Genomic DNA, 16,058 nt, shown 5'->3' with positions numbered 1-16,058 from the left:
CCTTCTGCTTCTTCCTCCTCCCAAAATGAAAAAAAGAAAAAAGAAAAAAGAGAGAAGAGAGGGAAAAAAAAAAAAAAAAAAAAAAAGGAAAAGCAGAAGCAGAGCCTTGCTGATTTTGGAGCACCTTCAAAGACACGTAGAATAGCTGACACAATGGCACAGAGAAACAAGAGAGATGTTTACATGTTTTCTCCACTACGTACAGCTGTTTATTTTTTGCCTTAGCAAGAAGTTCCAATACAGGCTTGTGATAGCTAGTGAAGGTGATGTATTAATTTGCAGCTGCATAATAAATTTAGCAATGTGTAAATTGTTATGGAAAAGAGGGATTTTTGTTTTGTTTCCTTTTTTTGCTCAAATTAATTGCTTTATTTTGAGATTAGTCTGGCTGTACAAATTGGCTTTGCAAGCAATTTGGGGAGGCTGCTGAGCTATCTTAGGTAGACTTATGCACTCTACTGGTGGGAGCAGTAGATTTTTCAGATGCAAAACATTTGCAACTTAAATTATGGGGGATCTGAGATAGGTAACACTGGAAATCGAGCTAGTTGTCTTGTATTGTCATTGCTGCATCATTTGCCTGGGGAACGTCCTTTCTGATAGCAAACGATGGCTTTCAGGAACCTTCAGGATGCTGCACATATTTGTGCAGTTTGCATGAGATGAAGATAGGGGTTGTGCGTAGCCCTTGTGGCCTTCGGTTCCCTGCACATGCTTTGAATGATGGTAGTAACAAGGAAATGTATTTAATGTGCTGCTCAAATGTTAGTCCTGGTGCCAGTTTTTGAGGGTGGGTGTTTTAGTAATCACTTCAAATGCTCCTTGGTCTTAAAATACGAGTATTTTCTGAAACTGGCCGAACTGGCAGTCTGTCTGGCTTGTCCCCACGGGATGAAATCGTCTTCATGTCAGTCCATTTTCCAACTCAGTTGTCATTTCCTACCATTTCACTACTCCTTGTTTGCCACTATGGGAGACATTGTCTTCCCCTTTTCCCTTATGTTACGGGATGACTTTTAGCCAATTTGTGTCCTCCTTTCTACCGTTCATCTTTGTAAAGGCTTGAATTAATTACATCACATTTGAACTTGTGATTCCTAAAAGCTCTGCTGCTGTTTACTGAACCTTTGTTGTAGTTTTTCTTTCTAGTCAGCCTCTTTGAACGATGAAGGTACTTCAGTGATACATCTCAGTGTCATTTGGGGCCTCCCATTCCTTCTTTGCTTAGATTTTTGAGAGTCAGACTCAAATTTGAGGTCATGCTGGGAAATAGGAGTTTCTGCTGGCATAGCTATTTTGGCTATGGGTCTGATGAAGTGAGATGTAGCACGGACAGAGTTGTGCTGGAAAAAGCCCCTGATGTGGATGCAGTTGTTTTGGAGAAGTTCATTTTGGCTTGTATATTCCATTTTGTTTAGGCATAGACAAATAATTGTTAGACAATTCAAAGATCTTTCTTACATATGCAAGGAAATCCTTACTACTGTTACCTCCCCTGTCTTCAGTAGCTGAAATTAGTTATATTAAGAACCTAGCTGAGATGTTCACAGATTCAGACCTAAGAGCAGCAATACCTTGGAGTCAATGAAATTTCCTTGATGAAAGCCTGGTGTGAACTGGAACCTTCCAGCCTGCATGGATTATGGTCCTGAAGGTCGCTTCTCTTCAGGACTGTATCTTCCCTGAGTTGTTCTCCCTACCTCTTTCTAGCATCTATGCTCTGTGAAGAAGAGAGTTACATGTGCAGGAGGTCGAATTCCTGATATGTCATAGTTACAGCTGGTAGCATTTCCATGTTTTCACAGTACGCTACGGTATTTATTTATGAAGTCTGTTTCTGGGCCGTAATATCTCAGCTTTTCTCAATTACATTAGGTTAGAGCTTTGTGCAAAACATGCCAGCCCAGATGTGCAGTTTGTGTATAATGTGGCAGGGGGAGCCTGTTTACACAGATGTATTTCAATTTATCTGTACTATGAGTTGGGTGTGGCTTTATTTTTTATTTTTTTTTAAGTATAACACTGCTGAATATCCATCTGAAGGAAAACACGCAGTTGAAACCTGTTTGTAGCACAGGACCACTGCAGGTTTGGGTTGATTAATGCCATTATGTGATCCCTTCAATGTACACTTGCTTTCCTAGATTTGAAAACATTTTAAATAACGTGGTTTCATCCGGGCGCTTTTCCAAAATGAGCTAAGTAATTAAATCAATTATTTAATTCCATTGTCTATTTTTTTTTTCCATTTCATAAGTTGCAGAATTTGCAATAACGACATGTAAAGCTACAGCTGAACTCGTATTTAAACTGTTTGGTTTCTTAATTGGGGATGGGATTAGGATTATTTCCCTTCACTTCTGCCTTAATTTATTGATTCCACAGCAGAAAATTATCTGCAGTCAGAAACTTATATTTAGTTTGTCTCTTGAGACCTTTTTCACCATTTGAATTATGATAGAATTACATTTAAAACATAAATGGCATTTTTGGCTCAAGGCTTAGAGCGATGCTGATGCCAACGCATTTTTTTCATCCTTTACCTTCCAAGAGTGATTGCTCTGTTAGTAATGGTGAAAAGTAATGCAGTGGGGCAGAACATTGTTTTCATTAATGATGTACAGCGTGTGGTTAAGGGCTGCCTTGCCAGGTTGGACAGATATCACACCGCAGCCTTTGCCCATAGCTCCACTGCCACCACACATTGTTACGGTGCTGAAGTTTCACTTACACTCCAGCTCGGGCTTTTTGACATGAAGTTGCTCAATTAAATTCAGGATATGAGAGTTAGGTTCTGCGTGTACTCCCGGGAACATGCCAAAGACCTCTTCCTTCCTTTGAAAGGTTAAACAAATATGGTTGTCTAATGATAACCACATGCACAGAGCTGTTCAAGTCCCTTGGAAGGAAGGGAGAAGTTGGTGTTAAGCGCTGCCGTTTAACGCAGAGCTCCCGCTCCTGTGCGAGGGTAATGGAAAGTACTTCTGTTACGTGTACTCAATTTACGGGAGCAAAAAATGTTATCTTCAGATCTGAGACGCTGTCGTGGGTTTGCTGCCGTAGTGTGGCAGCGACAGGCCACAGGAGAACAGAGAACGATTTATGCTACATGATTTCTTTGTCTTTTCATGTTGTGACTTCAGAGGGACTGATATGAAAAACGTCACGCCCTTTTGAAGTGGTAGATAAGGCGTACACTTAAGTGATAACAACCCAGACAGAAGATAAAGTGATTTGTTGGGGGCCACAAAAACACACCTGTGGTAAGAATAAATCTTAGTTGCCTGGTTTAATTACAAGAACATGCCCTCCTAAATATTGATTTGATATGCAGACTTTTTGCGTTGGTGTACGTATGTTTGTTACGTATTGCGAAGTGGTTTTTGATTACAAAAAAAAATGTGGAAAATAGTTCTTGGACAGCAAAAACCCATGATACCATCAGGAACACTTAAAACCTGCTGAAGTTTTTTTTCTTTTTTTTTTTTTCTTTTTTTTTTTTTTTTTTTTTAAATTGTGAAATATATTGGCATGCAAATAAAGCCAATAAATAAACGAAACCAGTACTGCTATTCCAAGCACAACAAACGGCAAAATTGAATAAAAACTAATGAGACTTAGAAGTTAGAACTGCTCGGTTATTTTTGTCTGTTACCATTAATAATCCCATCTGAGTATTTTTCATTCTTTCATGTATAAACGCAATGCACATTTGCACAACCACATACACTAAGATGCACGATCCAGGTACTGATCATGCGGTGACTGATAGCTCTTCTGTAAACACCCACTTAATGGATGCGTGTACCGTCGTTCCCTCTGTTTGTAGAACATGAAAAAGTAGTTGTAGGATAAATGATTAATTCACTTCAGACACAACACTCTTTTAACGCTTCATCTACAGTGAGGTTGATGTATTTCGCTTCACAAATCCAGCTGCATCCTAAATGCTCTTATGAATTTCTGAAATCCTCTTTTCAACAACTAACACTTTCTTGGAAGTATCGGCACACCTTAACGGATCTTTGCCAACTCGGTGGTGTGTCAGGTCCCAAATGTCTGCGTCACCAACGTGTTGGCTTAGGGACCCAGTCCTGATAAGCTACGTATGAACGCAGGAACAGAAAATTCTTAGCTACTAAAGCAAGTATCTCTTGTTTAATAAATTGCATGTTGGGTTCTTGATCAATGGGACAAAGTAAATTGGCAGTGCACACTAATTTGAAATCTAAATGAGTATTTAAAGCATTTTAATGAAGAGATGGAGTTGATTGTGCCGAGTTGTAACTGATTTGTTAGATAGTGAGAAAACGGTAAAACTAATCCATAGGTACTGAAGTGACTAGTCAAAAAGAGCTCGAGGAACGTGATAGTGATTTAAACTGCTGTAGCATCCCGTGCATGTTAGCCTGCAGTTATCTATACTCTAGTTAAGTTATTTCTATTATGATGTAGGGTTTAGCTGCAGAGGATGTAGAAGAATTGTCAAAAAGAATCAGTCGAGGCATTTCATTTACCTTCGGGCATTCCTGCACTCTGCAGTCTCACTTGTGGAATTTCACATCCAAGTGTGTGCACCATGTGTTTTCTGTTGTATCGAGAATACATTCTTCTACCCATGGAAAAATATTTCCTGCTTACTTCAAGTTATCAAATGACATTCTTGCTGAGTCTGTAACGATGGGGTCTGTCTCTAGTCCACGAAAATCAATTTCTAGCTCAAGATAGAGTATTGCCTTCTGTTTTGTGCTTCCAGTTGTTATATATCTGCCTGATGCAGGACGTCAGAATGCCAGTCAGATCTGTCTGGATTCACACGTATTGATCTTTTTGGATCCTAAGCAAACTGCTCTTTGTCTGACTTTTACCTTTACAAGAACAACATTTGTCCACTTCATGAAGCACCCATAAAATCCAGCTCTCTGTTCTGGAGGAAATCAGAGGTGGATTACAAGTGGGGTTAGACAAAAATTGAGTTTAAGGATCAGGGCTGGAATGGGGGCCTTGGTTTGTGCCGATCAGCAGAGGAGCATGGTGGCGTAGGCTGAGTGAGGTGCCTCTCAGTGCTGTGAGTGTCCCCTAAGGATGATGGAGCACAGGCAGTGCCTGGCTGCCTGTATAGCTGCAGCTTTTCCTTTCAGGTACCAGATTCTTAGCAGAAATTGATGGCACAGCACCAGAGTGAGCAGATGCACTTACACGTAGTAGCTTGAGTACGCGGCCCAGCCTGCTCCATGGAAACAAACGAGAGCAGAAGCAGAATTACCACGTTAGTTTGTGCTTTAAAATCCATTTTGTATGCTAGAGATGGAAACATGGCCATCAGATTTCTATTTCAATTCATTAATTTATCTCTGGATGAGTCTTTTTTTTCCAGTGGATCTGTGCACACTTCCTCCTCTTTATCTGGATGCTGGAGCTCCCTAAAACCCCAGATTTGGACCTGTCTGTTGTAAACGCGTCCTCACACCACTGTTGCACCAGTCCATGTGATGCACTCACCCTCTTTACCAGCATTGGCTATGTACGATGGCAGCCTCCACAGTATGAATGCCTGGAAGCCCTGTAACGCAGTAGGCCTCCCGTTCTACATTTACTCTGCTCCTGGTTCAGGGCCCTCGCTCTGTGGCTGCAGCAGGAGGCCCCTTTTTTATGACTCACCCCTGCTGCCCCCCTCCGCTCCCCTGCTCCTTCCCCGCCCAGACGTAACCCTTTGTGCTCGGGGCTGTTTCTCCCTAGCTGTCAGGCTGCTACAATGGGCTCTTTTGTTGTCGCTACCTAAGATCAGATTCATATGAAATCCTCTAATTCAAATTGGGGTAAAGGGCTGTCCTCGGCAAATTGCAAGTCTGGGATCCCTGGATGCTGGTAGGGGCCTCAGACCGAAGCACTCGCAGGAGAATAGCTGCTTTCCTTTTAAAGCAAAGTTAAATTATTTTGCAATTGATTTTGGAACCTTTGTAATGTCCTGCTAGCCAGCAATAATTACTGCTGTAGTCAAATGCCTAATAATTATAGTTATGGTTAGACTTTGTCACTTTTTTGTTTGTTTTTATAGACAAAATGCATGTGAAAGGGGCATACATGGAAGAGGCAATATAGCTTCTTTGCTTTGTACTGCAGAAAGCTTCAGTTAACATAAACTGAAGCTACCTGCGTGATCTTTCTCCTGCCCTGGCAGTTGAGCAGCCCTAGTGGTTGTGCACAGGTGTGCAGGTTTTGGGGGATGTTCACAAAACCCAGCCTTAGCACAACTGACTTCTTGAGGGCACTCCAGGGCACCAAAAGTTAGACACCTGCTCCATATTGCCCTGAAGGATCCCCCCTTCTATATAGAAGTTGGGACAGATTTGTTTAATTCATGACCCTTTATAGGAACACGTGCTTCTAACATAGCATTTTCAGAATATTACACAGGAAAGACAAGTTAAATGAAAGTCTAAAAGCAATTTTTAGAGAAAAAATTAATCTGTGGAAAGCTGTATTAAGGCAGTGTTGATCATGTTTTCTCTAATGCCTCATTATTTAATTTGTGACAATATTTTATTGTTCAAATGGATTTCTATTACTTTAGAATACCAGTAGATTAGGTACCAGTATATTAGGTTAGTGTAAATTTGAAGGTGCTGGTTGTTTTGTTCAGTGAGGAGACAGCTTTAAAGTGCTTATTAAGTTGCTTTGGCCTTGCAGTGGCAGGATATAGCCTCGTAAGCTGCATCTCATGAGTGTTATTTATCAGCATGATCAATATTTTTCTTTGTGCTAAACTTAAATCTTACATGTTGCTCTTTTGTTAAAAAAAAAAAAATCCTAGGAAGTTTACTTCAGTAAATTACGTAAGTTTTAAATAATAATGTTTAATTTCTGCCTTATTTCTTCCTTCCCTTATATGGCTTCTTTGCTTGGTGGTGTTACCCAGCATGGTGGGGAAGGTCGCTGCAGAAAAAAACAGCTGCTAGTGCTAAATACTGGCTGGGATTTTATGAAGTGACTCAACTTGCCGGTGTTGCAATGCTTCTTTCTCCCATCTTGTGACAGCAGAGTAGCTTCTGTTCAGCAGTCTGACTGCAGAGCTTTGCTATCAAGCCTTATCAGGATGTAAGCTGATTGCCTGCAAAGGGCAGGGAAACAGTGTTTAAAGTATTTTTAGCTGTGCTGGGTCATGGTGCATTATCAGTTGTAGTTTCTTACTTTTTGGTAAGGAATCGGTTACTGAGCAGTGCTGGGGCAGAACGGTGGGGCAGTGGATGAAGTCTCCCCTGGTACTGCACGTCCCGTGCTCCTGTTTTTACATGGAAAGGTGTAGTTTTCAGTATTGTACTTTCATGATCCATAGTTTCTGAATCTCGATATAAATAGCTCCTACAGTGGCCCTCAGAAGACTGTTGTCTCAGCCATTTACTTTGCACTTAGTATCAGATTAGTTATTTCACATTAAACTTGGGTCACAGGAACTGCCATGTGAAAGCAAACCTTTATTAAAAATGGAGGATTTAGAGCTAAGACTCAAACTATAGCTGTGTGGTAGAAGATCTTGTCCTCAGTTTGGGCCTTATAAGAGTTGCAGGCATGGCTTGTTGATTGAAATGATCTTAAATAGCAAATATTTCCTTTCTGTGGCAGGCAACTGGCAGAATACTGTTTTGACTGCTAACCCATTGCCTCTAATGTTCTTCAGCTGGTGATGAACCACCAATCAGTCTGATTTCTTGTATCAGAAAGAGGATGCTTGGCTTCTCCTGGAATTTGCATTTCCGTAGCAGGCATCAGATGTATGTAATTTTTATTTGCATGCAACTAACAAATACCTTGCATGAATCCTACAGTATTGAGGCACGTGGATTGAAAGTTATGTTGCATAAAAGGTTGTAGTTGTTATTTTGGGAGCCCTTCTGTGGGTAAATATTTTGGTATTTTTTGACATTACTCAATTGTTGTAAAATTGCCCGATTGAAATGGCAGAAAAAAAAAGAGAGGGGGAGATAACTAACAATATACTACAGATCACGAACAGTCACATAAAGGGGCAGCCTTCCAAGAAACTGTGGAAGCTTTGGAATTCTGTTCCTGTTGTATTTGTGGACAGTACTAAAATTCAGGCTGTGCTTTGAAGAATTTTCTTCTTATAGCTTTAAAGCGATTTACTTACACCTAGAGAAATTTAAAACTCTGCTTGTTGAATTCAGACGAGGCAAATGTGATTTGATGCTGTCACGGTTGTACTTTGTAAAATTGCATGTCAAGAGGTAGATAGCAAATAGATAGAATTTTACCAGACTTCTTGTTTCAGACTACGATTACAAAAGGCTCCAATGGGAATGGTGAGGGCCCATTTACAAAAATCAACTGCTGAGAAAACTGTGGTTTTAACATTCGTATTTATTAGCTCACTTTAAAACTAAAAAAAATATCATGTGTTTTATTTTAACTGCAGGTTGCCTTTACTTGGTAGATACAGTAGTGGGAGATCCAGAGGCTCTGCAAGCAGATGCTGAGACATATTATGAAAAACTCTTGAAGCAGTCATCATCCACTCGTGATGTTTTTTCTATCCCTGGAAGAGAAAAGGTAATAGCCTGATATTTTTTATTCTACAAGTAGGGTACTTGCAAACTAGCTTGTTGGTTGTGTTCATGATGTGTCTGTGAATAGGGGTAAACTGGTATGGCCAGATTACAAATCTCTTAAAATCAGCAAATTCTGCATTATTTCAAACAGTTTGTGTGCTGCGAATTAGAGATAAGCTTAAACTCCAAGTCCTAAAACCCTCCAAGTGTGGGTGAGGGTTTCAAGTACTTAGCTGAACTTTACACTTTGACCTGCCTCCTCAGAGGGCTGAATCAAAAGTGAATTTGGTAGAGGTTTGTATCAGGGCTCTGCTCTGTATTCTGCCTCTAATATGCAGTTTACACAGGTATTGTTGTATAGTCTATTTTCATCCTTTCTAATAATTGTATTGATAGTATTGAGTGTGGGTTCTCTCAGTTCAGATCAGCTGTAACTGACAGATGGTATAAATGCTGCAGGTGCTAGTGCTTTAAAAAATTCCATTCCCGAGGCACCTGAAGAATGGACCGGGGATGAGGGAATTGGCCTGTTAAAAATTCTGACTTCAGTTAATGTGAGAAACCTTCCATGCTGGGCATTTTCTAGATGATAAAAGGTGTACTGGACTACCTGGTTTTGTACCATCAAAACAGTAAGTGTGTTAGTTGAAATAAGTGGTTGGGATATGGTGGCTTTTCCACAGTTTAGGAAAATAGTATGTAGTAGATTCCAGAAAAATGCTATTTCAGGTGGGCAGCTACATCTATGAGCAGGGAATGTAACTAGCTTTAAATATTCTTTTAATGCCCTCTAGTGGACCATGTAGGGTTAAATACAAACAAACCCCAAAATTCAAAGAGAACCCAGTTGAGGGCTTCTCTGTCCTTAGCTCAGCCTTTCATGCCTGGTTATACTTTTAGGAGCTTATTTGTTCTTCCATTAGAAAGGAGGGTAAGATAACATCCCAGGCAGTACTGTATATATTTCTGCACTAATTAGACACAGTGAGATCAGTTAAAGGAGGACTTCTGGCTTTTGATTCAGAACTGTCTTGATTCCGTGGCTTGTCATCAGACCTTAAATATGTCACATGACTGATTTGAGTCTCATAGCAACACATTTCTCTTTGCATTCATTTAATTCAGGTCTAATCTGATCTGCAGTCAGACAGCTAGTCAAGGGCATAAGTAATGGTAATGTTCATGCTGTATTGTTTTTCCCTTATACTCTATAATAAATATTTCAATGAATGCTGATATTTTGTAATTAAAAATGAATTAAATGTAATACAGTTAAGCCCCCATTCCCAGAGAACATCAGAGCTAACAATCTCTGCTGTGTACCTACAACCTGAAGGATGAGGATTTCTGTGGTTGAATAATTGGCTGTAGTTACTAGCTTTTTTTTCTTTTTCTTTTTTTTTTTTTTTTCCTTTCCCTCTCTGTGTGCATCTGCATTAAAGCAGGTTTCAAGTGGCAGGACAAGCAACCATGCATAATTAGTGTCTGTCAGCCCACTTGCTCAGGTCACAGAACTTCTTTTTGGTATGTCATGGTCTTTGGTCAAGCATTCAGTGCAAAAATAACAAGGATTATTGCAAGTCAGGAAGGAAGCACGTTGGCAGAGTTCAAAAAGAGAAAGCTATGCTTGGCTCATCCTGATGTTATTAGCACCCGTGAAAGTGCACATTACCTTACAAAACAAAATAACAATCATAGCAGTATTGGAAATAGTACTGGCCTTTTCATTATAGAAATGCTCCCGGTTGCCATAATGATACCCGTGCTGTTGTTGTATTTGTAGCATGCAAAGAAAGGCTGAATCCCCTGAACATGCTGAGATTTCAGAGAGCTCATGAATACAGATTTCAGGCAGTTCTCAGTTACTTCCAGGAGTCCAGTGTTTGCACAGATGATCCCAGGATTCCGCCACTGACAAACTAGTGAACACTGGTTTCAGCTTAAAGTTGTTATCTCGAGTAATCATATTCATACTACTTCTTCCATGCACCAAGAAATATTAAATGTATCACATGACTGATTTGAGTTTCATAGCAAACTGACAAATGGGTGCAATTAGAGAGAGAGGCACACCCACACATACACAATGGACCAGATTTTTGAAAGTACAGTACATACTGTGCTAAATTATGCACGCTCTTTGCCTGTACCTAAACTTCCATGGGAGCATTTGCAATATTCATATGGAAATCGTCATCTCTATGCATATAGAGCTGCTTGAGCATAGTAATTTGGTGTTTATGTGTCACATCATTTAGAAGTTTAGTCTAAGAATGAAAGGTTGAGAGCTGCATTTTGATCTGAGCTTTCCCCGCAACATAACCACCTTGTGCCAATTATCTCCCCTCCCTGTGCCTCACAGATAAACTGCCCAGGCACTGCCCTAGTGCTTTGATACTCCCTATGCCCTGAGGCTTAATTCATTGTTTGCAAAACACCACAAGTGCTCAGCTGGACAATGCTGAGAGAAGTGCAAGTTATATTTGTTTTCATTTGATACAAATGTGTCTGGTCTTTCATAACACCATTTGTCCGCATGTAACAGAGTTCAAAGCCACGTTAGGTACTAATTGTAGTGAGTCAGTATGAAGGCCTTCACTAACTTTAGCTGATTTCTTTTAAATTGCTTACTGATAATATTAGGTGTGTATCATTTAGTGGCTTAGTTCAGGATTGAGAGGATGTTGTGCTAAGCATATACTATGCATGTTAGTAAAACATACCGTAAATGCATCTAATACTTGAAGTACTTCTTGCCGGCTTTGCAGTACAAACAGCTACAGGGCTTGTTTATTTTTTAGGTTAAACTTGAAGATTCCTGTGTGTGTTTTGTCCCTCTCTACCGAAATCATCCTACTTGCAAAATGTTGCTGTTAACTGATCCACAGGATAAAGAGACAGGTTAGAATTGGTCAAAATATTTTGAAATTCGAGTAGTTGTACTTTCTTTTTACTTTTAAATTGGTCTGCTGGTTTATATACTTAAATATTTTGGATTTTGTTTTGAATATGAAGCAGATTCAGTTTACCTGTCAGGGATTTGTTTCGGTGGGCTAATAATTAAAAGGGGTGATTGACAGTCAGAGCTTTTGGATTCTAAGCATAGCTCTGCTAGTAGATGAGAAATGACCTCAGGTAAATCCCTTATTCTTTCTGAATATGTTTTTTTTTCTAATACAGGATGATGTGAAATTTAATGTGTTATAGTTCGGATAGAATTCTGAAATGCTGAAACGAACAAATGTATATCACAGAATCCTAGAATGGTTTGACTTGGAAGGGACCTTAAAGATCATTGCAATCCCCCTGCCATGCCAGGGACACCTCCCACTGGATCAGGTTGCCCAGGTCCCATCCAGCCTGGTCTTGAACACTTCCAGGGATGGGGCATTGACAGCTTCTCTGGGCAACCCGTGCCAGTGCCTCACCACTCTGTTTGTGAAGAATTTCTTTCTAATGTCTACTCTAAATCTACCCTCTTTTAGTATAAAACCATTACCTCTTGTCCTATCACTATGCTCGCTGATGTGTCTCCCCATCTTTCTTGTAGGCCCCCTTTAAGTACTAGAAGGCTGAAATTGTATCAGGTCTTACTGATTCTTATTCATATTGTTTTTCTTTTGTGGTGTCTTCATTTCTAGATTTAATTACCTTCTATTTTTGGTACTGATGTGTGTGGAGTAAATTTGGAGTGAAACAGGGCTGAGAAATTGAGTTAAATCCATTTTATTTGGCAGTTTTCCCAATATTTCCTTTAAACTCTACCAGCTTTGTGTTACTTACTACTAGTAGTGCTGGTGTTTTCCTGTTGCAGCCATGTGATAGGGATACACTACAACTGAGTTACAGGTGGTAGAAGTCAGAAGCACCAGGAAGCACATGCTGTTTCAGGAATCACTGCTTAGAGTATCAACAGGTTCTTAAGAACTGAACAATCATTGTATGTAAGCTTTCTCTTACCACTCTCAGGGTTTCAGTGTTTTCAGACACTGGCTGCCTTCTTCCTACTTACTCGCTTAGGCAAGCATCTTTGACTATAGGATTTGTAAAACTGCAAATGCAGAAAACTTATCAGCCCTTGATACTCGTCATGAACTGGAAAGTTGACTCCAAGTTGCATAGTACCAAAAGCACAGGTTGTGACCCACCTAGGTTAAAGAGTTTTGGAGCTGTTGTAAAGTGACAGGCTATGCAGTTTTTGGAACATCTACAACAAAGTTGTGAACCTGTGTGTTGGCTCTGTGTCACTCATATAAGGGAATCCACACAAAGCCCTGATTCTGTAATCTCTTAACTTTTCAGCTTCCAAATGCAGCAGCAAACTAATGACATCTGTCACTAAAAACACATACATGTATTTCTGAAAGGATAACCAATAACTTATGCCTGAAAGGCTTTGGCAGCCAGTATTTTTAATAATACAACAAAGGCAAGGCAAACAAGTTCAGCATTCTGTGTTCAGTTTTAAAGAGTGTCAGGTAATGATCTCTCCTAGTACAGGAACTATTAGTGTAACTTAAGTATTCATTGCTCAGTCCAAACAAAGCAATCGGGTCACTTCTTCATAAGAACAAAAATCAGATTAAAATCATCTGTGGTTAGAGGTGAACTCTGCAAAGTTTCCCAGCTCCTTTTACATACGCTTTCAATTGGAGCTTCACTGATGGGCTGTGATTCGCATAGTTGAAGGTGGGAGACCTTTCGAAGATAAAAGTGTAGTCAAAAGACTTCATGGTTCCTCTGAAACTACTGAGATCGAAGTACTTTCCTAACATGAATTTATCTATTCCATTAACATTTTTTCTGAGGAGAGATAGGCACTGGTGTGATAAAGGAGAGAAGCGTCTACACCAGAGGCCAAACTTGCACGGAGTGCAGCTGTGCATACTTACTGACTATTGAAGGTAGTTGAAAACAGCATTAAGATAGTTTAGGCTGCAGAAGAGGAGTGGGTTTATGTAACAACTGCAACATGAAAATAGAGAATTATTAAATAAATGCAAGTGAAAGCGATGCACTGAGCACAAATTTTCAGTTGAATATGGGAATGGGAACAACATGTATTAGTGAGATACTTGTCCATGGAAAAGTAAAGGTTTCCCACAAGGAACAAGTCAAACAAGTCCACGCTGGAGACTAAATTATATGATAGTTATCTACATTAAAAGCTTAAACCTAGCAGAATAAACACTTCATTGTGTTATAAACAACAGGCTGGCTGATGACTGTGTCCACCTTGCAAAACTTAAACTTGTGTCACCCACGGTCCCAGAAACAGTTACAGAGAATGGTAGGTCTAGAAATTTAAGGCCTATACCATCTGGCTTCAACTATTTCCTTTTAAAAGTATGATTTAAAGGACATTACTGGAAGTTCTTTGTTTCTGGATTCTATATGCTATAAACATGTGGCCAACCTTCCTACACACATCAAATTGGACTGACTTGACTTTGTTCTTTAGGTGAATGTTAATACATTTTCATTAGTTCTCTGAAGTTGGTTGGGGTGTGTGTTTATACCTACGCATATGGGTATATCCATTTTAAGGGATTTTGTCCAAATATTTTTTTCCCACTGTTCAGTAGATTAAGTATTGACTTAAAGCAGGAGATTCTGTTAACATGACAAGTCCAGCTGGATTTGCTTACCTCTAGAACCTTTTGTGCTGTCCAGTGAACAGATCAAATTGTTTCAAATCCAATTTCTTCAGAAAAAAAGCACTATTTATAAATTCAGTCACCATTAGTTAAGGACACGGGCAGTAAGTTAAAACATTAAGCAGGTTGCAAGGTTCTTTATCCTCCCCTGAACTTTACAGTTGTCTTGTGAACTGTGGTTTCATCCAGGTGGGGGAGAGAAATTCTTTCAGCTTTACTCCAATGTCCCCAGCTTTGCTCTTGGCAGCTCCCTGATTTCCCTCCCCCCCGTGATGAATTCTGTACCAAGCCTTCACAATTGGGGTTAATCACATGCCTGGACAGTACCTTAATGAGAGAGCTGTATATCTTACGTGTCTTATGTTCATATGAGATGGGATTTCCTCTTTCAGCTTCCTTTGTGCTTAGATCTATAATGGATTAGTACTGCATAGATAAAAATGATTATGAAATAATATCCTCTATAATATATGTATTTCCCACAGTTATTCCCACGGGTCCCAAAGATTAGATTATTTTCAATCTAATAATTTGTTTGAAATTCTACCGATTTAGACTGGAAAACACAGAATTTAACAGCCTAGCTATAAGTTTGCCAGTGGAGGGCTGCACAGTTTGATGACATTTAATTCTTGGACACAGGTTAAAGAGGGGTTGATTTGAACATTGAGATTTATGTCTGATCATCTGGATCAGATATGTTACGCATCACTTCTGGATAACCTATCTGGAATGACCTGCATATTTCAAAGAGAAAATGAGTGTGGCAGCTTTTCTATAGGACTTGGTCTTGGTCGGGAGCATTTTTAATTTATTTGTGATGGGTTGAGTGTTCTGTTCTGTTAGTATATCTGTGCAGATATTTTTATGAGAATGTAAATTGTGTTGTAAGGGCTTACAGAGCATAGCATGGGTGATTAACATCTTTATAACACTAAATAAACATATCCTATTGTGGCACTTCCTGTATGCTGTATATAATAATTTACAATAACTGCTAGATGCCACGGAACATTTATCACAAGACATTTGCAACAAATCATTGAGTAAAACTTGAATTGTAGAAGAAAATGTAATTGGTTGCAGGAAAGATATTTATCTTAGATACTTGAATAGCTGCCATTACTGCAGCATCTGCATGCCTCCCATGCTTTCATGTATTTATTTCGATAAAACTCAGAGAGAGAAAAATGCTCTTACTCTGTTTAAAGATAGGGAACTTGGACAGACAGCTTCAGGGTATTTCAGCATTGCAGGATGCAGTTTAATGTAGTATCTCTGAGCGTCCTGTGTTATCAGAGCTGACCTAGGCTTGGGTGCCTGGGAATCCTTGTTGGGATAATTCACCATTCTCTTTCCAAGGTGGAAATCTGGCACCAGCAACCTCTGTAACCTGAAGTGTGCCGTGGGTTTGAATTACTTCCAAAATTAAGGGAAAGATGTCTTCAGCAGAACTTTTAGATTCAATATTTATTAAATAAACTCAAATTCCATCTCTTATGTAGACCCTTGCCTTTAATTTGGATTGTGACTGCGGGATGGGTTTCAGTGACTTGGATGAAGGCTGAGGGAAAAATATATCAAACTGGATGATGCTTTATTTTTTTCTGCTTTACTTTGTAGAGTCTTGATGTGCACATTTCACTCAAATAATTGCCCACCAGTATGGGAATATTTGGCCAGCAGAGCCTAGAAAGTAAAAATATAATCCAGACCTGTGCTGGGAAAGGGTCCATGCTTGTGTAGCAAAAGGAGACGTTTCATAATCCCAACTGCATTATACTTAGTGCCTAGCTCAGTGCAGTGTTGTTCAGTTATCCTTTCCAAATACCCG

The 16,058-nt window shown here is 39.6% G+C and overlaps 1 protein-coding gene across 1 annotated transcript in view; it reads left to right on the top strand.

Moving 5' to 3' along the window:
• Positions 1-16,058, top strand: part of FAM169B (family with sequence similarity 169 member B) — a 38,720-nt gene that overhangs the window by 3,825 nt on the left and 18,837 nt on the right. The window contains exons 2-3 of the mRNA XM_032194813.1: positions 8,435-8,568; positions 11,369-11,468. Of these exons, the coding sequence (XP_032050704.1) occupies positions 8,435-8,568; positions 11,369-11,468 (234 nt within the window). The remainder of the gene's footprint in view (positions 1-8,434; positions 8,569-11,368; positions 11,469-16,058) is intronic.

Source organism: Aythya fuligula, chromosome 11 (genome assembly GCF_009819795.1).
Source record: "Aythya fuligula isolate bAytFul2 chromosome 11, bAytFul2.pri, whole genome shotgun sequence".
NCBI classification, from domain to species: domain Eukaryota; kingdom Metazoa; phylum Chordata; class Aves; order Anseriformes; family Anatidae; genus Aythya; species Aythya fuligula.
The sequence above is the reverse complement of the archived record's forward strand: the minus strand, read 5'-3'. Positions and strand labels throughout refer to the sequence as shown.